The sequence below is a fragment of the Grammomys surdaster genome, unplaced genomic scaffold (genome assembly GCF_004785775.1).
Source record: "Grammomys surdaster isolate TR1022 unplaced genomic scaffold, NIH_TR_1.0 126219, whole genome shotgun sequence".
Lineage (NCBI taxonomy): Eukaryota > Metazoa > Chordata > Mammalia > Rodentia > Muridae > Grammomys > Grammomys surdaster.
Window position 1 is genome coordinate 5,986,120 of NW_021621022.1, and position 25,741 is coordinate 6,011,860.

General features: G+C 43.7%; 1 protein-coding gene across 2 annotated transcripts; it reads right to left on the reverse strand.

Annotated features, from left to right (window-relative positions):
- Nucleotides 1–1,507: 1,507 nt before the first annotated feature.
- Bnip3l (BCL2 interacting protein 3 like) lies at nt 1,508–25,104 on the reverse strand. Of its 2 annotated transcripts, none has more exons than XM_028758863.1 (6): nt 24,931–25,104; nt 16,356–16,539; nt 10,232–10,304; nt 5,707–5,810; nt 5,440–5,589; nt 1,508–4,090 (listed from the first exon to the last, which is right to left on the reverse strand). In XM_028758863.1, exons 1-6 carry the CDS (start codon nt 25,025–25,027, stop codon nt 4,042–4,044), a joined length of 657 nt encoding a protein of 218 aa, XP_028614696.1. In that variant the 5' UTR covers nt 25,028–25,104; the 3' UTR covers nt 1,508–4,041. The 2 variants fall into 2 exon arrangements, with proteins under 2 accessions (XP_028614696.1, XP_028614697.1); XM_028758864.1 differs by lacking the exon at nt 24,931–25,104 and adding an exon at nt 17,232–17,308.
- Between the last annotated feature and the right edge of the window lie 637 nt (nt 25,105–25,741).

Here is a 25,741-nt window from a genome sequence, read left to right on the forward strand (position 1 = left end):
AGACAGACGGGGATCTCTGGGGACTTGCTGACTTCTGGCCTAGGCAAATGGTTGGGGGGGGGGCCCCGGAAGGGGGGACCTTGACCCAAAAGGATATATGGAGTGACAGAAATCACACATGCCCTGTCTCAGCCTCCGGGATCATACGTGCTTGTGGGGAGTGCTTCCTCTTGGTTTCTGCACTTCCTCTGACCTCTCCTAACTTGTATTGGAACCAGCTCATTAACAGTTAACACTGTTACCAGCTAGTGGCAGTGTAGGAGAAGCTAGTAGTCATTTCCTCCAACTTCTTACCCTGACTTTTGTCCCCTAAAGGCTGTCTCTTCTGGCAGGAACAGTGTGGACTTACCAAAGGAGATAGAAGATCAACCTGGAGAAACAGCTGAAATGTTTGGGTTCCCCCACCCAACTGTATTCATAATGCTGAACCTAATGACGACCCAGTGAACACCTTGAAGCTCTAATCCTGTTTGTACCAGTGTGGCCAGTACTGCTTCCTGGAAGGCAATAGAACAAGGCACACAGACACTGCCGTGTGACCCGAATGCCACCAGGGCTGCTGGCTGAGCACTTTTTAGACTCTGCATTACTAGTCATATTTTGTTGTGTGTAATCCTCCTAGACATTAATGAGACTTCACGGTTCCTCTAGGAAAACCCACTCACAATGACTGCTCTTAAGAGGCTGCTGCCAGCAAACTGCTTCTGCTTTGAGTTGGCATTCCAACTCTGTGAATGACATGATAGGAGTTTGACAGTTTGAATACAAAGTGGGCCCACAGGCTCCATGGGGTAAGAGCTTGGTCCCCAGCCGACAGCATGCTCTGTAAGTGGAGAAGCTGCTGACAAGTGGATCACTGGAGACTAGTTTGGAAGTGTGGTCCTGAGTCCTTTCCTGTCGCCATTGCTGACTTTGGATTAATCAACCCTGTCTGGCCCCAGTTCCTTCAGCTGTGAAGCCACCCATCACGGATACTAATTAACACCTGTCACAGTGCTCAATAAAGGGCGTCCCTAGCAGGCAGATTTCTCTTAGAAGGCAGGGCAGGTCACTTGAAGGGATACTGACGGACACAGTCTGATTCTCTACACTGCACTGTACACTGAATTTGTGCAACTCAACCATCTCACCAATGTATCACCACCACCAACGTATCAGGTTACATTTTAATCATAGTCCCTACTTATGTGGGGATGAGGGAGTGCTGTGGGTGGAGGCCAGGCAGGACTTTACAAGGCAGGCAAACACTCTCCTAGTGAGCTACATGCATTGTTCCACAGTAACCAAGTTTAATGTCAGGCCAGCCAACCCCCAAGACTATTACAAACCCCAAATGATTAAACAACATCATTTCGCTTACTACTACTCCCAAAAGAAAGGCATGGGCAGCACCAGCTGGAACAGTCAGATCCTCCAGTCTTGGTGAGCGCTCCAAGGGAAGGGTTGCGTGTAGACACAGAGAGGCTTTTCAGGCAACAAGAGTAAAATAAAATGATACACAGACAGGCAGGTTTGTGAGAGCTTTAATGGCACAAAGTGTTTATAGCTACAAGTTACACGTGTTCTGTAAACTGTACGGAATGACGCCAGTGCTGACAGACAGACGAAGGATGCATGTCACTCTAGCTCCACTGATACCAGGAGTTCCAACAGCTGCTTCACTGTGAGATTCGTCTCACAGGCCGAGTTTCCATTTCACTCTTTACTGCAATGGAGTAACTCACTGTGCTGTTCTCTGTGCCGCTTTCCTCTTGACTTACAAACATGAGCCAGTTTTCAATAAACTTAAAATGAAGCCTGCTTTCCATCCCAAATTGTAAACTGGAATAAAGCTTTTTAAACCTTATCTTAAATTTCCACTTTGTTGACTCCTGCTTTGTGATAGGACAATCTGTTTCACTGTGTAGGAGTATGAACATCCCGTATGCTGGAGCTGCAAATCAATACTGTACATGCTCACTTATGGACAGTTGTTCTGTGACATATTCCATGATTTTACTGATACTTTCGAAAAATGGCAAAACTCAATTTAGTTTTAGTGTTGAAAAAAATCACCACTGTTCCCACAGTTCAATGGCACTGCCGATGAAACTGCTACTGAACTTAGAGAGAAGGCGATGTCTGCCTGTGAGAGCGAGCACGGAGAGTGACGCTGCTCTGCCAGCTCACACGTCAGCGCTGCAAACTGTGCCGGAGTTTAGCCTCAGCAGCCTTCACAATTTGATTCCGGCTTTTCAAAACAACAACTACAACAAAACAACAGGCCATCAGATTGACTTTCTTCCTAAGAAACTCAAGTATAAACACTTGAAGTAATAGGTGAGAAGGCAGATCAAGCGTCACCAGGTTTAAAAGCAAAAAAGGAAAAGGGCAGCAGTTGCCCACAAATCATGTAGACATTAAATGCCAGAAAGAAAATAACACAAAACTATTTTGGATATTATTAACTTTCTTAAAGACAAACAGCCATGTTCTTGAAAAATGACAGAAATGTCTTATCTACCTTCCTTTCCATTTCCGTATGACATCGATTTTCTAACCCTTTACCTAAGAGGGGAGTTAGTTTCTGCACGCTGGCAAACCTGCTTGCCAAATTTATTCAAGTCAACCTGGTGCACCATGTAGGTTGCTAGCTCTGAAATTCACAATGGTTCTAAAACTATAGCAAAGTGTACATCATAAACAGTAACTATTTATATATAAGACACAGACTCCTTCAGAGTGATGCTGTGCTCTGAAATCTAACAAAATCTACTTGAGATAATTTCCAATCCTGATGCTGTCTAACAATTTGGTCCTAAAGCTTCACATTTTACAAACAGACAAAAGAAAGTCTGCCATTCAAAGAATTTTCTGAGTATTGCAGAGCATCAGGAATTTGACAGAACTGAGAAGACACCTACATGAGAAAGTCACAGGGGCCTGGGAGAGACTAGGGACACCTTGGGAAGACTGCAGCCAGTAACAGGAAGTAAGGAACCAAAGAGAATGAATGGCATCTTTCCAGAACTTTATCAACTGTTCCTACAACCCAAGTCTACTTTTCCAAGTTACACAAGTACTTGGAATAACTCTGAAGTTATTCTTCAGAGAGTAAAGGCTCCAGAGTGTGAGCAAAGCTTCCTAAAACAAGAAGCCTCTAGTAACACCTGAATCAGACTCATTCCAAGTCTCTTCTTAGAAAAAAAAAGAAACTAGAAAAAAAAGAAAGTCATTGAGAAATTCACATGCAGGTAACACATGAAAATATCAAATGCACAAAAATCTCAAAAGTAAGTTTCATGTGTATCTAGGCCTGAGACACTCCTTACAAATAAAGATTCTCTATCATAGAAAAGACAGCACTGCAATATGCTAATGTGAAAATCTGCCAGTATGTTCTACTCTTCTATTTCCTGTCTGTCACTCATTCAGGCTGCCTCCTACAAACTGAAGGCGGCACAGGAGGCTTAGGAAAAGAGCGGCTCCAAAGCTGGTTTAAAGTCATTTTTATTGCCCAGGATATTTTTTTTTCCTTGTGTATTGGTTTTTTTTTTTTTTTGGTTTTGTTTTCATTTTGTAACTATAAATTCAAGCTTAGGGAAGCTTGTTTTTGTCTTGGAAAACAAAACAAAGACTAAACAAAGCCTTTATAGTATTATTTGCAAACCTGACCTCATTTAGAAAGAGATGTAATTGCATGGCTAGAATACAGCTTCTAGCATGAATGATGCAGGTGACCGGTGATACTAAGAGGAGACGATGCACTGTTGACAAGATTATAATCTGCTGGTGGCATTGCTGAAAAAAAGCCCTTGCAAATTTCTAAACAACAGTAAACTCTGTTAGGAATCTCTAAAGTGTCTTACAGGCCAAAAAGGGAACAAAGTTAGTAAAATGCCCCAACAGAGTTTGAGTAAAATACTGGATTTGAGAGTTACTGGAATTGGGTATGTAAAAATAGGGTTGTAGGTCGGGATCATGCTTACAATAGGTCTCAAATTCAAACTACGATACACCACTTCACAGGCCACACGAATTTCCAGGGGCTTTTCGTCTCCCTCAGTAGGTGCTGGCAGAAGGTGTGCTCAGTCGTTTTCCAATATAGATGCTGTAAGGAAGCAGAGTGTATCATGTTCTACCTATTTCCACAATTACAGCAGCCTGGCCCATAGGGTGATCTCTGCTGACAAGCTGGGCCAGCTCTGAAAGCCCCAGTGCATGCTTCCTGGACTCCCCGACCATTCACTGTCTTCCTCTACCTGTTAAAACAGCATGCTCCAACTGAGCTATAGCACTGACTAGCTCAGAGCAAATGGCTTTATAGATTCTGTTTCCTCTTTAAGTCAGGACTGGAAGGCACAAAGGCAGTGATGCTAAGATAAGTCAAGCTGAGAAAATGAGACCCCTTCAAAGTCCACAGCAGAGTACTCCTCAGCCTCCAACTGTTTCTTTTTGGATAAAATGCTATTTCAAATCTAGAGAGAAGGTCACAGAGCCAGTGTTTCTAAGATGGGACCTAACATGACTTCCGAATACCAGACAAGAACATGACCCTTTCAACAGCAAGAGCAAAAAAGGCCAAGAAAAATAGGCAGCACAATCCCCAAGGATATAACAGCAATTTTGGAGTCCCCTTTAAAACATTTTCTGTGGCAAGAGTTAAATTTAATCAAAGTAACAAAAAACAGCTGAAAGATTCATGAAAGCAAGAAATACTGCAAACCAAGCTTTTGAGGTAAATGAACTGAATAGTTGGCAGGTATTAAGAGTCCTCCCAAGCTCCACACTCTCCCACCCTGCTTTCTCCACAAGCGGCTCTCACTCAGTTGTCTGTGAATACTGGCCCTGTCTTTAGGAGTAGACCCTCTACAGGAGAGACAGTGGAAGCTGTACACCTGCCCATGCTCCAGAGCAGGCACTTCCCTCTGCTATGCTGACCCACTCACAGCAAGATCAGGAATGATCCACTTTCCATCATGCATCAGGCACAGAAAAAGACTCTCTGGGCATGCTCAGAACACAGCAGGTAGGTCTTGAGACTAATATTAATTAAGCTAATGCTTATAAAATAAAATATTCCAGAAGAGTATTTTCTTAAATATTAAAATCAAGGGGGAAAGCTATTAATTGAAAAGACATGCCACAAGTTAATGAATTAAGAGAAATACTAGGCTGACTTTTGAATAAATGTCACAAAGTTTAAAAGACAAAGATGGTACCCATAGCCGCCTACCAGTGTATTCCAGAATCATCCTCCACAATGATGTGTTTTACCATCTGGGGAAGGGAGGGGGATCATTTTTCATTTATTCCTATATTTACATTTAATAATTTATAAATTACTCACAATTGGCCAAATTTTAAATAACTCATAAAAGATAATCATGGCTCCTTCCTTTTGATTGCCTTGCTGCCCATTACATTAAGTCACACAAATGGCTCCATCAGGGTACTTACCCCAGCCCCAAAGCCAACACGTGCGAAAGGAAGAGAGACGGGATGAAGACCTTTAGGAACTCTGCAGAGAAAATGCCTCCTTTCTTCATGGCTCCACTCTTCCTCATGCTTAGAGACGCAGCACGTTTAGGATGTCTGAAATGGAACTCTCTGGGGAAGAAGTTCAGAGGCTGGAATTAGACCACAAGTGCTGCAGATACTAGGTCTGAGCCAGCCCCTCCATGTGAGCACAGAAAGCACACCGCCAAGACACATGCAGTAACTTACTTGGGTGGGATGTTTTCAGGTCTACTGGACCAGTCTGATACCCAGTCTGCACTTTTCTTAAAGGCCTCAATTTCTTTTTCTCCTTCTACAACTTCTTCTTCTGACTAAAAAAAAAAAAAAAAAAAAAAAAAAATTAGACAGTGAGAAAAAAGGAACAAGAGAAACACAGAAAAGAACAATTCTTTTCAATACAAAAACAACCTAAATACAAAGTTGTGTATTGGTGTTTTTAATGGAGGAAACAATCTGTTTTCTAAAACTGAAGCACAGACCATAACCCTGGAAAAGCCCTTTGCAGGGATGTGGCGATGCTGTGGAGTTGGTGCTGCTGAACCCGAGGAGGCAACGTAGTGTTTCACTGTGTCCTTCTCAACACTGTACTTCCTACGCTGTATATATTTTCAACTGCATTTAAAATAAACATACCAAAAAGGAGATGGAAACAAAATAAATCTGTGAGAAAGTTGGCACAGGGATGTGGTAAATCATGACGCTGCTGACCCCCAGACCAGCATTTACTGAAGCTGATGTCACTCACTAAGCTTCCCCTTAGTCGATTCCAAACAGAAACTGCTGCACTCCACTCTACAGATTGAGGGCAGGGCTTGTGTAACTTGCTGAGGGCCTCACAACTAAAGAGAGAGACCACTGTTTTCTAACCCAGGCAAACTGCTCCAAGGACCCTTTCTTACTCTCTGAAAGATTATTTTTTAATATGAACATTTTTCAAGATTTTGAAAATAAGTTTTTCTGGAATAAAATATTTTGAAGTGAGCCAGAAGTTAACATGTATTGCAACAAATAAATGAAAAATATTCTTTTTATTGCTAGTGATAACCTAAGCTAAGCTTTCAGGCCAGAAAAAAACCCTTACATTTCCACAAGCTTTTTCTTGTTTTTGTTCTCTGAGACAGTGCCTCATTCTGTAGCCTAGGCTGACCTGGAATTCACTATGGGGCCAGGCTCACCTTTGATCTCCCAAGTGCTGGGATTATAGACTTCAGCTACCATGTCTGGAAAACTCTTTTAACAGAAACCAAGGGGATGACAAATTCTTAAAAATGACACATTGGTTGTAGTTATTCAGTTTTAAAGGAAACGTGAGGCTGTGACTCCAAATCGGACTCTCAAAACTATGGAACACTCTGATTTTGATAGTTGAAACCACCTGGCCTGTTCACAGGATGCTTTCCCCACAGCCCCAGCTCCTCGTGACTCAGCTGTCTATGAGCCTGAGCCTGGCTCTACACATAACACCCCTTTACTACCAAATCCAGGCCAAAAGCTCAGGGGATGTTTGCATCCCTTTGTCAGCACGGTCCTTATCTAGTTCTGCTGAAGTTGGCAAATTCCACTGACTAACACAATGCAGTATTTAAGACGGAGCTTTTCCCAGCAGGCACTGAGCTTACTCAGAATCATGAGCTGGCTCTGTAGAGTAACCCTGAAATCATCCTCAGGCAAAAACCAATCAGTAGTCATGCTGCAAGCACTGAGCAGCATGTGTGTACACCATTTCTGAGTCTTCAACCTACTATAGGTCATTCTTTTGTTTTTATTTTTTATTTGTGCAGAAGCCACAGGTCAACCTACAGAAGCTAAGTTACTCCTTCCTCCATGCGGGTGCTGGGCTTCAATGTGGAGATGGCACTCAGGTGGTCAAGCTGTCTTCTTGGTCCCCCTGTTCTTTTAGTTTGGTTTCATCAATGCTGGATACTTAAACCCAGGGCCTCCCACATGTTAGGCAAGAGCTTTGCCTCAATAACTACAATCCAGTCACATATAGCAGTTCATTCTTAGTTCCTCCTATTGGTCTTCCAGAACTCCTAACTGCTTTCTGGTTTAGCTTAGGTATTTTTTAACCAGTTAGTATTTTATTCTTTTCATAGTACAAACTGTGAGATTTGTGCTCTAAAATTTCCAATACGATGAGATTTCCTCCAGGGGAATAAAGCAAAGTTACCTTTGAATTCATCTAGTTGTTTTAGTCTATAGACACATTTCTAACCTTTATTGTCTGAAATTTGTCAATCCCAGGGTTTTGGAGAGGGGACTGTGAAACAGCCTCCAGGCTGGCCTCAAACATTCTTTAGAGCCTAGGCTGCCCTTCATATCTCATGATTCTCAGCCTCCTGGGTCCAGAAACTGCAATATAGGTCTTAATACTATGCTTGGTCCATTTTGAGATTTTGAATCATCTTCCAGTGACTAAAGATTATGGTACAAGGGTACCTCATCTAACCACATAGAACTCATGCTTTGCTCTTCCCTGGACACATGCTTCTAGTCAGGTATCTTGACCACCTCACAGTCCAAGGAGGTAGGGAGAGGCTCAGTCCTTATCCCACACTCATTTAACTCTTCCCTTTCTAGCCCACCTCCAGTTCTTTTAAAGTCTCTAAACAGGGATAGTAAATTGCATGTCTGTATCCATATACAAATAAATCATAGTCTTACAAAGTAAAAAAGAAGCTATTTCCAAAGATCTCAACTCTGCACTGGACCCATTCTAAATAACAACAGAGTGTCTGCATGAGACTACGAATATGTTTCTTGCTACACAATGGAGCCTTATGAGTACCATCATCCTAGAGCAACATTCTGCCCTAGCTGTGCCAGCTTAGGGATCCCCACCCCAGGGCTCTGCAGTCCTGTCAGTTTATTTGTATACCCAGCAAGCTCTTCTGGGACTAACTCCCTTCAGAGGTTAGTTTCAGTGGAAGGACAGATAGATCATGGGTTTGGATTTACTTTCAGTCCTGACTCCAACATTGACTTGCATTGTCATCTTAGGCGATAACCATATGAGGACAAAGTGTCTCTCTCCCCATTTCCCCTAATTGGACTAAGAACACTACAGTGCTAAAGTGTGAAGTTTTTGGGTTTGTTTTGTTTACATAAACTTAGCACCCAGTACAGACTGGTAAGCACCTGGTATTTTTCCTCACTTCTCTGGTCAAAGCTGGAGCATGATAGTTCACCTATTCCTCACAGGTGCACATAAAGAAGAGACAGCCTCAGTCAACTGTTCTTAACTAACATCAAACTTTCTTACTCATGAAATATCATTTTCCTAATCCCTGGTGACTAATTTTTCAATTGTTTCTTCAATTTTAAAAAAGCAATATGCCGGGCGGTGGTGGCGCACGCCTTTAATCCCAGCACTTGGGAGGCAGAGGCAGGCGGATTTCTGAGTTCGAGAGTTCGAGGCTAGCCTGGTCTACAGAGTGAGTTCCAGGACAGCCAGGGCTACTCAGAGAAACCCTGTCTCGAAAAACCAAAAAAAAAAAAAAGCAATATAAAGCATCTACTAATATATCTCCCTCGTTTTAAAATTCTTACCCCACAGTCCCAATATTGTCTTTATAGGCATTATGCTACTTATGCCAAAACCAATGTTGTCCCTGCTGGTTTGTCCCCTGCTTTTAGTCAATCTCACTGACAATCTGTCAGAATCTCATAAGCTCTCTGGAATTTCACAAGTTTCTTTTTAATTTGTTTAAATATTCATTAGCAGAATAGGCCTCCAGAATTATTGTAGCATACATGTTTAAACTGGACAGCTAGGTCAGGCATTCAGCCCTAAAATCTCAGTTAAATTCAGCAACCACATGTGCCTGATCACTGGTGTCCTTACTTTGGGCTCTGTACAACCTGACGTGGCTCCTCATGGAGCAGGACCACAAGACTGCTGGTGATCTGACTCCAGAGTATGTTTATGGAGCTTCCCAACTGAGCACTTTGGATACTCTTTGGAAAATGTCTAAACAAAAGCAAACAGACTGAAGAACATATAGAGCAGAACATCAGCTCTCTGCTCTTCTGTCCCGGGGATGCGTTTTGCCAAGAACTTCATGTGCTTTTTCCACACCAGTTACACCATACTGCATGTGGCTAAACTCACACTAGCCAGAGATTTAAACATTTCAGCCAATTACCACCAATCTTCTTTATAAAGTGCATCACAGAGTAAACTGGTGTTCCAAGTTCCAGCATGTGAGCAGCTGAAGTGAGCTTACATAAACCAGTGGTGAGCACATGGATTTTCGAGCATCAGCAAAAGGGACAGCAATGAGGTGTGGGGAATCTGTGTAGTCTGACAGAAGACTAGAACCAGTACCAGGTACACAGTTCCAGCACAGATGCCTATGCTCACACAGTAGAGAACAACGCAAACAAGGTGTCTGCAGGCCTCACTCAGATAGCTACCAGTATCTTTCAAACACTTCAACACAAGAGAAAATGACAAAGAACAAGAAGTCCTCACTTACTGTCTTTATGCTTGCTGGTAAGAATGCAGCAGGGCCAGCCTTGGACAACTGTGAGCAGCCCAACAGTCAGTGGGATCGCTCCATGAGCTCACAGAGATGTTTTCCCTCTGCACTGTGCAGTAAACACAACAATGGCAAACAACTCGGCCTGACACTTCAGAATGCAATCAGGTTTGGATCCCAGCCCAGTTTTCAGCCAACAAACTTGAGAGACTCTTATGTATTTTCCAAATCAAAATAAAACACACACCTACCTGAGAGCTGTGGTCCCTGCTGGTGTGCATCTCAACATCAAACATGATCTGCCCATCTTCTTGTGGCGAAGGGCTAAGAGAAAAAACTTAGTCATTAGTTTTTGTTTGTTTTTTACACTTTATTTTTCTGGACATGGATGTCTCTATGTGTGGCTGCACATGTGTCCTGGCACACATGTGAAAGTCAGAGGACAACAAGTGGGACTCTATTGTCCCCTGCCACCATGAGGGCTCCTGGAAATAGAACTCAAAAAGTCATTAGGCTTGGCAGCAATCTCTTTTATCAACTGAGCCATCCAGCTAGCCTTCCCAGCAGTTTTAATTCTTGATGTCGTATCTTAAGAATTCATTGGAAAACTGAAAACTGAAAACTACAGCAAGATAGTTTGGAAAGAGGAACAAATCTGAAAGTCTATCTAACACCAAGTAAGCAAATCGGATGTGAGAGTAAGTGGTTAATGTAATGGAGTAATCATGCAGAATGCCTGGACTCTGTCAGTGGTAATGAATGCCTTTATAGCGACAAAGCCAGAGAATATATGGCAGCCTAATGTTGAAGCATCACACTTTTTTGTATCACTGACCAATCCAAACAGCCTGAGTCCTTTTGTAACAAGCCCCCAGACCTTAGCACATTCTGACTTTAAAACCCAGCATAGAGGTCCCAACACCTGCCCAAACAGAAACCTATCAAAACCTATCAAAAACCTCACTCATAATCCAGGATCTAAGAAAAGCCTCTAAATGTATTAACTCTGCTTTTTTGGCTTCTATAGTTTTACTGCTCGCTAACTGAAGTGTGACAACCAGGATGTGGGTTTTGTGCATACAAGTCAAAGAATTATGATGATCAGGGCTGCAGGATCAAGGCTAGCTCTCTGCACTGCCACCAGCCAGCAATGCAAACTTTCTGTGTGGCATTAAGAGTGCTTATGTGGGTTCTCTGATGGAATTACCTCACAACACTTTCAACACTTTTGTGCACACGCAACTCCTCAGCATTTCTCAGTCTCTTCGGCGGCTTCTGTGATGCAGGAACTGCTTTTATGGTCCTGTCAGGACGTGCCCTTTCACTGCCACCCTCTTGTGATATACACTACAGCTTTTAAAGGCTACACAATACATGTGTTGGCCAGTTTTATGTCAACTTGACACAGCTGCAGTCATTCTCTAAGAGAAAATCTCAATTAAGGAAAAGCCCCCATCAGACTGGCCTGTGGACAAGCCTGTAGTGAATTTTCTTGATTAATAATTGATGTGGGCCGGGCAGTGGTGGCACACACCTTTGATCCCAGCACCTGGGAGGCAGAGGCAGGCGGATTTCTGAGTTCGAGGTCAGCCTGGTCTACAGAGTGAGTTCCAGGACAGCCAGAGCCACACAGAGAAACCCTGTCTCGAAAAACCAAAATAAATAAATAAATAAATAAATAAATAAATAAATAAATGATGTGGGAGGGTCCAGCTCACTGGGAGCAGTGCTATCCCAGGATACTGGTCCTGGGTGATCTAAGAAAGCAGGCTGAAGAAGCCTGGAGGAGCAAGCCAGTAAGCAGCCCCCTCACGGCCTCTGCTTTGGTCCACGCCTTGACTTTCTGCTATGAGTTCCCTGGATGATGGACTGTAAACTGTAAGCTTAAATCAACCCTTTCCTCAAGGTTCTTTTGGCCATGTTCCTCACATCACAGAAACCTTAAAACAATATGTGATATCACCACAGATTGAATGCAAAAGTAGGTGAGAATATAGATGCCCTTGTTAGGCCAGAAATTAAAGAGTAAAACTGTAAACATCTGCTCTCCATAATATTTTTGGTTATAGAGCTGGGCATGGTGACACACACCTTTAATCCCAGTACTTGAGAGGCAGGTGGAATCTGTGCACTTGAGGCTAACATGGTCTACACAGGTGTTCCAGGACAGCAAACCTTCCAGAGAGAAAACATCACAAACAAACAAACAAACAAACATAAAACAAACAAAAAATCCAAAACCAAGTCAATATTTAATTATAGGAAATAGGTATTTTTCATTAAGAAAGAATATGTATGCCTGGGCTGGAGAGATGGCTCAGGGGTTAAGAGCACTGACTGCTCTTCCAGAGGTCCTGAGTTCAAATCCCAGCAACCACATGGTGGCTCACAACCATCTGTAAAGGGATCTGATGCCCTCTTCTGGTGTGTCTGAAGACAGTGACAGTGTACTCACATATATAAAATAAATAAATAAATAAAATAAATCTTTAAAGAATATGTATGCCTAGGTGAGATGGCTTCATGGGTGGAGGTGCTTGCCTAAGAACCTGAGCTTGATTCCTAGAACCTATTAAAGGTATAAGGAGAAAACCAAATCCAAAATGCCCCTGACCTGCACATATATATACACTATGGCACACATGTGCACAAATATGGCAAGTATATACAATCAATTACACTTGTTTAAAGGAGTCTTAAATGGAAATAGAAAAGGTTCACATCAAACAGCATCATACACATTTACCGTCTTTGTGATGATAACACCACAGCATCAAGCCGGCTGAATACAACTTGACCAGACCTGACAGTCCAAGTGATCTGTTACTTATGAGGACTTTGCCATACACCCACAGAAGTGCTGTACTGCTGACACCAGTCTTTGCCAGAGAAATACTTCCTTCTTCACTGGTAAGCTGGTTACACCTGAAGATTCAGAATGCCATCAAGCCTGGGGCCCAGCTCCTCTCAGACTCAACTGGGGAGCCTGCTAAACCACTGCAATATACTTCTCCTGCACTGACAGCCAAGGAAGAGCTCTAAGGATGAGTCTATACTGGGCTTTTAGAAACTGCCCTGAGACAACAAGAGAGAGCAGAAAGCAAGGAATGCTGAGACATCTTCTAACCACCACTGCAGTAGCTGTCCTAAGACTCAGAGATCTACCTGCCTCTGTCTCTGGAGTGGTGGGATTAAAGATGTGTACTACCAATCTGGCATGGAATAACTTTTAAACAAAACATCTGAAAAACAGGCTAGGCCTAGTGGAAGAGCCCTGAAATCCCAGCTATTCTAGACTCTGGGGCAGGGAATTTTCAAGTTCATCGCTTCCCTAGGCTACAGAGCAAGTTTAAACCCAGCCTGTGCAACTCAGCAGTGCAGTTCCAAAACCATAGAGTCACAAGAGGGCTAGAGATGCAGCTCACCAGAGCAGCTCGTGTCCAGCACGCTAGAGGTATTGGGTTCACCCCTCGGCACCAATGGAAAAGTAGGGAAGATGAGATAGAAATGAAAAGGAAAAGAAGAGAAAGTGTATGTTGGCTGGGGCTAATGTCCAACAATTCGAAGAACCCTTCCACCTACATCGTAGGTCCCATGAGAAACACTTCCTTATAACCAATTACAAATCAGATGACTCAGTCTTGAGGGTGCCTATTTTATAGCAGTGTTGTGCTATGTGTGTTTGGTGTACATGTGTGCAGGTTCTAGTATATGTATCTGTAGATGCTGAAAGTGGCTCTCACTACTTATTTTCCTCTTTGTTCTCCATCTTATTTTGTAGGGTAGTGTCTCTAACTGGACCTAGACCCACTGTCTCAGCAGGACTAGCTGGCCAGGAAGCCCCTTTGCCATTCCTCGTCACATCCAGGAACCTGAACTAAGCTGACCCTGGGAAAATGAACTCAGTCCATTTCACACATCACTGCCATCATAAGCTAAACAGGATGTCCAACAAGCAAGTGACTCTTTTGTACCCTGTGAAGAATAGGCTCATGGACACATGGTACCAATGATCAGTCTCATGTTTGCATATATACAAAAATAGTCTACAGAGGACAGAAAGCTTCAGGAATCCAAAGAGAACGCTCTAGAAATCCTTCAGCAAGTCTGATGGTGTGGATATGCTTGGCCCAGGGAGTGGCACTATTAGACGGTGTGGCCCTGTTGGAGTAGGTGTGTCACTGTGGGTGTGGGCTTTAAGACCTTCATCCTAGAGATTGGAGAGATGGCTCAGTAGTTAAGAGCACTGACTGCTCTTCCAGAAGTCCTGAGTTCAATTCCCAGCAACCACATGGTGGCTCACAACCATCTGTAATGGGATTTGATGCCCCTTTCTGGTGTGTCTGAAGACAGCTCCAGCATACTCACATATAATAAATAAATAAATAAATCCAAAACAACAACAACAACAACAACAACAAACACCCCTTCATCCTAGCTGCCTAGCCAGTCTGCTCCTGCTTGCTTTTGGAACAAGACGTTGAACTCTCAGCGTGCCTGGGTACTGCCATGTTTCCTCCTTGATGATAATGGACTGAAACTCTGATCCTGTAAGCCAGCCCCGATTAAATGTTGTCCTTGTAAGAGTTGCCTTGGTCATGATGTCTGTTCACAGCAGTAAAACCCTAACTAAGACAAAGTCCCTGGATACAAAACTTCATTCAGCACTAAGGAGGCAGAGACAGGCAGATCTCTGTGAGTTCAAGGCCAGTCTGGTCTACATATTTCATTCTAGAACAGCCAGAGCTATGTAGATAGAGATCTTGTCTCAAAAACAAACCAACAAAACTACTGAAAAACAGACTGGTGCTACACCCTCCAGAATCGATGGCAACTTCTCAGAAAGAAACATGTGCTCACTTCTGCTTGTGACAGGAGACTCAGCAACAAGGCAGAGATGACACAAGGCTGGCAAGGTGCTCACCGTGCCAAACAGCCAACCAACCTGTCTTCCAGATGCCTTGGAGACAGAACTGGGTCATAAAGCATATAGGAAGGTAAGGTGTAATTTAACTGCTTTCTCTTTTTCTCAGACAAAAATTAACCATATACTATAAACTAAACACAAAACAGTTACAACAAATATGCACGGTGTCTTCCTCCAGTCCTTCCTGCCCTGCTGCTTTTTAGACATCCCCCAATCTTCCTTCTGTGTATGTGCATCTTCAACGTGGTAATAATCAGCCAGCTGCAAGTGAACCAGCATCAACCTATGAAGCTAACGTTGTGCCAGGGACTGCACTAACAATTTCTCCCCATTTTTGGAGACAGGTTATTACTATGGATTGTTCTGTAGTCCAGGAAGGCCTTCACCTTGTGGAAATATTCCTGCTCAGCCTCTCCAATGATAGATTATAGGTATGTCTTAAGTATATGAGCTTAGAATTGTTAATGTTATTTAATACCTAGTTTCTCAGAAACCGAAAGGAAAAAAAAAAGCTCAAACTGAAAATTAGTTAACCACTTGTTTTCCTTTCCTACATCTTTCTGTATTAGGTTTTCAGAGGCAAAGAGCCATACAGAGATGTAAATAAATAACACTTCCTCTAAGAAAATGCATGCCTTCAGTATACTGCTTCCTGAAAGCCACACAGAGAGCCACAAACACGACTGCAACCTCCATCAACTTGCAGGTCCTGTAAGCTGAGCATTTACTGAGTGTCTGTTACTGTGGAGGGTGAAAAAAGGCCACATGGTCCCTGCTTCTGCTGCCTAGAAAGGGAGAGACTTGTTACCATGAGTCATAATATGGGCTCAAAAACAAAGGAAAATGGGATAAACTCAGCTGAACTCTGAGATAACATTAATGACACTAACTTTTATTTTCACTTTAAATTGCATGTAGTTTGTGTGTGTAGATACACATGTGGGTGTGTATGTGGAAGCCAGAGGACAATTTGAGGAAGTCAGTTCTCTCCTTCCACAATATGGGACCCAGGATGAAACACAGGTTACCCAGCTTACATCAAGTCCTTAACCATCTTGCTGGCCTACTACTCGACTCAAACTGATAAACATCTAAAAATAATTCAATCTGAGAATAAAAATGGCAATGGGGGTGGGCAACTCAGGTGCCTATCCACTAGCTGTTCAGTTTTTAATTTAATTTTCTTGAGAGAAGATCCCACCATACAGCCCTGACTGGCCTGAAACTCAAGTTGACCTCGAACTCACTGCCTCTACCTCCCAAGTACTGAAATTAAAGGTGTGCACAATCATGCCTGACCTAGCTGTCCAGTTTAAACATGTATGCTACAATAAATCTGGAGGCCTATTCTGCTAATGAATATTTAAACAAATGAGCTTGCCCCTTATGAGAGTTAGTTAGCTTTATAACCACTCAATTACTGACTTACCACCCAGAGTTTTACTTACCTGTCACAGTGAGAACTGCCTCTTGAGCTGCTCTGTCCCGACTCATGCTGTGCATCCAGAAGGATCTTCTCCATGTCTCCATTGTGGATGGAAGACGAGGAAGGAACGTGCTCCAGCCCCCCATTCTTCCCATTTCCATTATCATTGCCATTGCTGCTGTTCATGGGTAGCTCCACCCAGGAACCTGTTGGACGGGTCAGATAATAAGTCATAGCCACAGCAGGGCCAAAATCCCTCCTGTGCACGCACATGTCCATATGCTGAGTTCAGATAAGAATTCTGACTCGCCTCAAACAGAAGCCAAAGTATTCTGAAGAAAATAAACATGAAGAAAGTCAGAGTCCATATTGTTATGCTCCCACAGGGACTCATGCATTAAAGCACTCAGAAGGCAGAAATCTGAAACTTAAGATGTGCTCTCCAGCCATTTCCCTTTTTGGTTAAACCTTAATTTGTACTCAATCAAAGCTTTGGTGAAAACTCAAGCTGTTCTTCAAAACTTACGTACCTCTTCCTTTACTAGACAGGGTGTTGCCTTACCATTTCAGTTACACACAAAGGCACTTGCCATGTGTGCCACAGGATTCCTCAGCTCTTTAGGTACACTTGCACTAAATTAAGTCAACGTATAACTTAGCAACATCATACAGTTCATCTGAACAGTACAACAACTGTCTACTAACACAAACTGAAAAAGCTCCTGGAGTAGAAACCTGAATGAGTTCCCAAACCCAGAGCATGCAATAATGCCACTGGTCCTTAATAAAGCCAGATAAAATTGAAAGTTGAGGGTGGGGAGCACAGACCCCATTCCACAGATGTCTCTCTCCTTTGTGCTACAGGCTTTCAAGTCTTTCTCTTCTATACCAAACATACCTTGTCAAGTTGTTCCTTCCCTTTTTCACTCCCAGGATCTCTACTTTCTAGGGTTTTCATTAAGTCCTGAGGGTATGGAGGAGAGAGAAGCCACTGCAGATGGGCTACAGGCAGAAAAGTTTGGGACAAATAGTTGAAGGGGGTGGGACCACAGGAAAAGGGGATGGGCCTTTATAATCTGAACGTTTTGAAAGTTCTTATTGGCCCAATAAGTTGAATTAATTAAGGTTCTTAAAATTTTAATAGGAATCAGTAACAGTAGCCAACTAATCAACTTCACAAAACAGACATGCTCTACGTCCTCTCTGTAAAATACTTTGCTTTAGGAAGTGTGATCTACAGCCAGGTACAATGCTCACACTTGCACTCAGAGGTCTGAGACAGGATGATGATCAAGAGTGAGATCAAGGCTGGCCTGGGCTACAGAGCAAAGCCCTAAGTCAAAATAAAATGGAAAAACAAGCAAAATTTCCCTCCAAACCAAACCCAACAACCTCCAAAATGTAACCTAGCAGGTCTGCAGGGCCAAATCTCTAAATCCTTAGCAGATCAGTCAGAATCATCAAAGACTGCCTCAAACCCTAAAATGCACCCAAATGAGTCAATGACACCAGACCTAGAGGGAAGGAGAAGTTCATCTGGCTGGAAAGGCAATCCAGCCTTTTACCCCTCCTATCCTCACTCAGTGTCCCCAGTATACAGAGCTGTGACAGAGGACCTACTTCCCAGAGCTGCCAGAACTAACCACAGTAACATAAACTGAGGGCAAACAGCAGACGCTCACTTACATACTAACGAGTTTGTATCTGTCACTAAAGAGTTAGTTTGTCCTCTCCATCAAAGGGAGCTCCCCGCCCTCTTCCCCTTGCCAGCAGTCTTGAAATCACCAATTAATTCCAAACAACACAGGCATACAACAGCACCTGGCCTCATTCTACACCTACGTGAGGATGGGCATGGATGAGAACACAGAACACAGAAGGATGAGCACATAAAACCTGTATCTCTACGAGAGATCTTTAGCACAGAGAGTTTAAATATTCAGAGTGCCTGTGGAGTGGATACAAATGTGCCAGAGCACATCTAAATTTAGATCTCTGTAAAATATTCTAGAAGGAGGGACAGAGAGAATAACAATCTTTCCCCTACTCCCACTGCTTCTAGGATTTCAAGCATCTGTTAAAACCAATGGGATTGGTTCTTGTAGACAGCCCACTGTGCAAAATAAACAAAACCAACAAAGCCCAGGGCTGCTCTGGCAGGAGCACTGAGGACCCAGAGCTCCAGACAGATTACTCAGACAATCAACATGTGCCTGATCAAAGGAAAGCGGTGGCCACAGTGCCTGGGCTTCTACTCCTCACTTTTCTGAAGGATTTTCCAAGCCACCATGCCAACTCTATTTTCTGCTTTAAACATATACAGTCACTACCTTTAACCTTAGGAACTTGAGAAGACACACTAGAAAGGTTTAAAAGCGACCCCTGCCATGGCCTCAACAGCCTGAAGCACAATACCCCCATTGCCATTCTAAGTCTTTGCTTGGCATACACCAGCACCACAGTTAACAGTGCAGAGTGAAACCACACCCCATGCTAATGCTAACAGCTTATGCTTGGACTGGCGCCTTAGTCTCTGTGTCTCAGTTTCCTTATCTGTAAATAAGGATAAATGCTGTATCTATTTCAGAGTTACTAGGATAGTATGAATAAAGCACACAGAAAATTGTAGTAGCCAGTGCAGAGAAACGCCACATACAAGTCAGTCATTATGGTAAGTATATTCTGTATGTCTTCAAAAATCACTGGCTTTCACAAGGGTGTTCCTTAAGCTCAGAGACGTCAGTATATAAAACTAAGATTCAGGCTGGAGAGAGGGCTCAGCAGTTAAGAGCATTGGCTGCTCTTGCAGAAGACCTGGGTTCAATTCTCAACACCTACAAGGAGGCTCACAGCCATCTATAATTCCAGTTCCAGAGGATTCCATACCCCCTTTCTGGACTCCTTGGGCACAAAGCACACATGCTGTGCACATACATGCAATGCAAGTAAAATACTTAACATATAATTTTTGTTTAAATCTTAAAAACAAAAACCTATTAATTCTCCCATTTCTAGTGCCAGGTTCTGGGGGGGAGGGGTTGTTTGTTTGTGGTATTGGGGGACTGGACCCAAATGCAATAGGCCTATTTAACCCAACCTTTGTGATTTGCTTTAAATGGTCTCATGAAACCCAGTATATACCCCAAATGCTAACACCTTGAGTGCTGGGATTATAGGAAGGTACACCATATCTGGCTCCCATTCCTGCATCCAGAAGAAATCACTTAAATGGTTTCACATAGAAATTTCTACAAGTTTTTTTTTCCTTACGAAATATTTTTTCGGGACTGGAGAAATGGCTCATCAGTTAAGAGCACTGGCCACTCTTCCAAAGGACCTGGATTCAATTCCCAGCACCTACATGCCAGCTTAAAGCTGTCTGTAATCCCAGTTCCAGGAAACCTGACACCTTCACAGACATACACTCAGGCAGAACAGCAATGTACATAAAACTTCTTTTATATTTATATTTGTTTTTCAAGATAGGGTCTGTGTACCCCTGACTGTCCTGGAACTCACTCTGAGGATTAGGGTGACTTTAAAAATTATTTTTTTAAATAAACAAATGGAATCGCACCATATATAAATTCCTCTAAGCCACTGGTTCTCAACCTGTGGGTCATGACTCCTTTAGGAGTCACATATAAAATACCCTGCACATCAAATTCATGACAGTAGCAAAATTACAACTATGAAGTAGTAACAAAATAATTTTATGGCTGGGTGTCCTCATGTTTTATAACACGAGGAACTATATTAAAGGGTCCAAGCATTAGGAAGGCTGAGAGCCACTGTGCTAAGTACTGATACCTAAAACTCTGAAATGCCTTTCAATGTTAGTATGTACATTCTTTTGAATACCTTGAATCTCATTTTAAAAATTTCTTTTACGCTGGGCGGTGGTGGTGCATGCCTTTAATCCCAGGACTTGGGAGGCAGAGGCAGGTGGATTTCTGAGTTCGAGGCCAGCCTGATCTACAGTGTGAGTTCCAGGACAGCCAGGGCTACACAGAGAAACCCTGTCTCGAAAAACAAAAACAAAAAAAAAATTCTTTTACAATTTCATGTGTATGGGTGTTTGGCCTTCATGATGTCTGTGTACTATATGCAAGGCTGGTGCCTGTGAAGGCCAGAAGAGAGTGTCAGAGCCCCTTTAATTGGAGCTAACAGTTATGAGTCACTATGTGGTGCTAGGAATCAAACCTGAGTCCTCTTTAAGAGCAGTCAATGCTCTTAACCATTGAGTCCTCTCTCCAACTACCTAAAATCTCACTTTTAATAAAGACACAGCATACTTTAACTATTATCCAATGACAATTACCCAGAAGACTGTATTACTGATATTTTTACACTGACAGAGTCAGTGAACATTCTGAAAGGTCATCCGGCAATATGTAACAGGAGCCTTAAAAGGCTAGATTATCCTTAACTCAACAACTGTCTTTTAGAGCTAGTCTGTGTACATATGCATCTATGCGACTGTGTGTGTATAATGGAGACCAGAGGTCACTTTCATATAGTTCCTCAAGGCCATCCTCCTTGTTCTCTGAGACAAGATCTCTCCTTGACCTGGAAGCTCATAATTAGGTGAGGGTGGCTAGCCAAGGAGCCCCAGGGATCTACCCATCTCTGCCTCCCCGATGCCAGGATTCCAAGTGTAGACCATTGTGCCTGGCTTTATATAGGTTCCGGGAGACTCAACTCCTCATGCTTGCAATGACTTTACTGAGGGAGCCGTCTTCCTGACTCCAGCTGTGTGCGTTCTCTGTGGAAGCATGCAGTGCCACAGGGAAAGCTAGGTATACATTCCTTTCAAGGAAACGTATTAGACAGGTGTGGTGGCTCACACCTGTAACCTTGGCCAGTGGGTGTCTGAGGCAGGAGGGTTGCTACAAGTTCAATCAAGGTCATCCTGGGCTGCACAATGAGACTCTGTCTGAAAAAAAAAAAAAAACTAAATAATCTAGTGTTGATAACAGAAAAAAAAAACATTTTAAAACATTTGATTTATTTTCTGAGTATGACATTAAAAAAAAAACCAGGTTGGGAGATAGGGAGACGTTTCTTTTGTTACTGTTTTTCACTTCAAGCCTAGGCTGCCCTGGACCTCACTCATTATGTGGTCTAGGTTACCTTAGCCATGATCCTAACTCATTTACAGTCTCAGGTCCTCTTAATGTGCCACCTCTGCTAATTCCTACAAACTCCCCTAATGCTTGGAAAGGAAACAAGGCAAAGATTTCATCCAAAAAATACATAGAGGAAACCACCTCTGAGGCAGTTCTCTTCCTAACAAGAAAGCTTTAAAGAAAGAGCTAAGCAGTTATTGTTAAGGACTGTTTACATGCGGGAAGCTGTTCCTTTGTGCTAGTTTGTACAAAGACGTGGAGACTTATTAGGGAAAGGCATCACAGGTTCTGATCATCACACCTCTGCAGCCTGCAGCCCCTAAGCGTCTCACCAAGAAGTAAATCCTCTTACACATCACAGGAAACATTATTTCTCATTTTCTCCCAACTTTTCAAGGCCTCACAAGTCACTAGCACACAGTTAGGGGTTCTGAGAGCCTTTTAGTCTGCCTGTTTTGGGTACTAGATGCTGGGATCCCAGATAACCACGCAACAGTCCCTGGCACTCTTCTGTACAGTGGGTACTACACACCAGTAACTGACAAAGGCATCTTATGTGCTACAGCCTGAACCCCTTCCCAGAGTGGACAGCAAGAAAAGACTATAATTCCAATTACACAAAGTTATGATACCACTCTGATCTTCCTTATGCCATTCCTGCAGTCTCCTAGGTGTCTTACTCAAATAGTGAGAAACTTGATAGTTTTGTTAATTATAAAAGTAACAACTGGAAACATCCTTTTAACTCTGCAAGAAGTTTGGGTATTTGCCCTCCAACAGTCCATACAGTAGTAAACAACAGAATCAGAAAATGGTTTCACTGTTTCAAACATATCAATAATTTGAGCTAGAGAGATGGCTCAGCTGTTAAGAGCATGCACTGCTCTTACAGAGGAACAGAGTTCAATTCCCAGGACCCATACCCATATCTGTTTATGTTCCAGATCTCAAGGATCTAAAGTCATCTTCTGGACTCTATGGATACCTGCACTCAAGTGGACATACCACAACACAGGTGTGTATACACATACACACACACACACCTAAAAATAATCCTTAAGAAATTTCAATAATTTGCTATTAAAACTGCTGTGGGGCTGGAGAAATGGCTCAACAGTTAAGAGCAGTATCTGTGATTCCAGAGGACCTGGGTTGGATTCCCAGCATGACATGGAGGCTGACAACCATCTGTACTCCAGTTCCAGGGGATTTGGTACCCTCTTCTGGCCCCACGGGCAATAGGTATGCACATGGTGCACATACATACATGCAGGAAAACCCATACACATTAAAAACAAATAGACAAACAAATCCTCTGCTGTGATTCTTGAACTAAAGATAAAAATCTCAAGCCAGAGATAATCTGTACGTGTTTCAGCTGCTGTTTTTCCACAGTTGTGGAACTGCGGCCAGCAAAGTGCTTGGGCTTATCAGCAATTAGGATAGTTTTTGATATCTGAATAAATTGTTTTGCTCATCGAAAAAAAAAAACAGAAAAAAAATCACTTGGAAGAATCAATAAGGCTTGTTTTGTTCAATCCAGGGTTATGTACTAAGCTCTAAAAAGCAAACAAAGTAAGAGGCAAGGACAATAATTAAACCTGGCATTATCTAACAGCTTTCAGTAACTTTTAAAAGTGCAGCTGACTTAGCCCAAGTACAATGCTTTCTATCTAGCAGATTTCCCAGAATAACATCTGGTATCATATATAGGCTGGAGGTTCTGTAAGAGCCACTTAATAAACAAAGGAAGCTGGCTGACCCGTGACAAACCCCTTCCCAGGTCTGTCAGACTTTGGGGTAACGAACCACACAGAGCTCAACCCTTTTCAGTTCTGTTGTTAATAAAGAATCCAAGGAAAATGAAAATCCCTTTGTATTTCACATCCCCACACTGACCGGACATTTAAGCAGTAAGAAGATGCTGAGCACAACTAACTCAGAAAGGACCAGGCAGAAGACACACACATACATAAGCATGCCAAAACCCAAGAGAAGGCTCCTGAAAACACCAGCGGGACTCTCTGGGAATAACACAGAACACGTATTTCTTTAGTCTTTTCATTGCTAAAAATGTATGTTAAAGATGGGTAAAAATTTAAAATTCTGAATTACATGGTATGAGTGAAATTTAAGGACACAATTGACTATATCTTTGTAAAAGCCAGCATTTAGAGAAGTTATCAAATATTGCTTATCAAAATATGGGTCGGGTGGCAGAGTGTCTTAAAATACCCGAATTCTTTGTTACTTATTTTTTTGTTGTTGTTTCTGACACACAGTATTACTTTGGGGCCCAGGCTTACTCCACTTCCCTAGTGCCGGAATGACAGGCAAGCGCCACCACACCTAGCTAAAATATCCAAAAGCTCCTGCCATCCTCCTCCAGGCTCAGTGACAGCTCTTCACTAAACCGTTCTGGCCACCCTGGCACCCTGGAAGCCAGTTCTCTTAGGAAAGACACTGCCTGACCTTTAAGCATGCAAATGGCTTTTAAAGAACTTTATCTGGCCTTGTGACGACTACCGCCGCCCACTACCTCTTTCATTAAGACATGAAATACAAACAGAACGGTTGGGCAAGAAGGCCGGGCGATCTCACAACAGTGGACAAGATGTCTGTTTAACTGCAACTCGATCCTGACCATCAGTTTTCAACTGCCAGTACCTGTGCCCTGTGTCTGTTGTGTTGTTTACTGTATTTCTTGAAGTCCACTGCAGATTTGGCTGAAATGGATGTGCTCTGGGGGCATGTGCTGGGCACCCAATCCACTTAACATAAGAAACAGTGACTTTAAGAAGTCACTAGTATGGTGGCAGCCGCCTGTCACCCCAGAACTTGGTAAAGTGCAAAGCAGGAGGAAATCAGGTCATCCTCAGCAACACAGCAAGTGCGAGGCCAGCCTGGGCTACATGAGACTATCTCAAAAAAAGAAAAGGCAGTAAAATATGAACTCAAGGTTAACAGCAGCAAAAACCTCACTTGAGAAACTTGAGAATTTTTCAGACAAAAAAAAAAAAAAAGTATTTGTCAGGGGCGGAGCAAGCACCCTGCACGAAACTCCGATGACCCCTGGACTGGCTTGTAGTAGGAGGCGAGCCCCGCACGCACACCTGCGCGGCCGCACGTCCACCCGCCACGCCCGGCCGGTCGCGTCCATCCCCCGGTGTCCCCGCCGCACGTCCTACGCCCCCCCTTCCGCTGGCTAGATCCAGCTTGCCGCCCCCAGCTGCGTGCGCCGCCGGCTCCCGACGCCCACCGCGACCCTAAACCTCTGCGCCCAGAGCGCAGGCCGCGAGCCAGCGCCGAGCGCTTGCTCCTGACCGGAGCGCGCTGGGTGTCAGTCACAGGCCTGGACCAATGGGCTGCCGTCTGCACCCGCCCACCCCCAACACCCTGAACGGCGGCGGTGGCCGAGCGGCTCCTCCTCCCCCATCCCTCCGCTGAGCCCGGCGGCCCCGCGCTCACTGTTGAGGCCAGCGGGCGGCGGCAGGGGCTGCTCGCCTTCCTCGCAGTTGTTGTTGTTGTTGTGCAGGGGAGGCGGCGGCTCGACTAAGTGAGACATGATCTGGAGACTGGAAGCGGCACGGCCGCAGGACGACAGTATCCGGCTCTCCGACAGCAACACAACAAGTCGAGTCCCCCCGCCCCCTTTTCTGCGTCTGCGCAGTCCCTCCCATCGTGACGTCAGGACCCTCCCGGCCACGTGATGACAACACAGGCAGCTGGACGGCGGGGTCTGAGCCGGAGAGAGGGGGCGTGACCAGGCCGAGCTGGGCGGGGCATTTGCAAGCGGCTCGGGACTTGAGGGTGCGGAAGTCGCGCTGACACGGGGTGCCAGGAACGAATTCCTGCGAGTCAGTCGCAATAGCCGGAAGGGCTGAGCTAGAAAGCTGGCATTGGATCGAGAATGGGGAGGAGTGTGCAGTCCGGAAGCGCGGGGCCTGAATGGAGCCCCTCCCACGCCTGCAGCATCCACGTAAGGGCTCACCCCTGGCTTTAAAGAAGCAAGAAAATCCCAGTTCCTCCCCTTAGTGAAACATCCATTTGTATCCTCCTACAGAATACTTTGTGAGGTACCTTGGAGCTAATCACCTTGTTGGAATTTCTAAAATTTTAATTACAAAGGTAACAGGCAATCAGGTTTAAAAAAAAAAATCAATGGCTGGGCGTAGCGCGCACACTTGTCATCTCAGCCTTTCCTGAGACTGAGACAGGAGGATCTGGAGTTCCCTGCAGCCTAGGCTATTGAGCGAGCCCTTGCCTTCAAAAACAAATT

What these genes read in the sequence shown, in the direction of transcription:
- Bnip3l (XM_028758863.1), bottom strand. Translation starts at nt 25,027, where the DNA reads ATGTCTCACTTAGTCGAGCCGCCGCCTCCCCTGCACAACAACAACAAC. An exon ending in CCTGAAAACATCCCACCCAA is followed by an intron (nt 5,590 to 5,706) that starts GTAAGTTACTGC and finishes CTTCTTCCCCAG; the next exon opens with AGAGTTCCATTTCAGACATC. An exon ending in GTGTTGGCTTTGGGGCTGGG is followed by an intron (nt 4,091 to 5,439) that starts GTAAGTACCCTG and finishes GCTTCCTTACAG; the next exon opens with CATCTATATTGGAAAACGAC.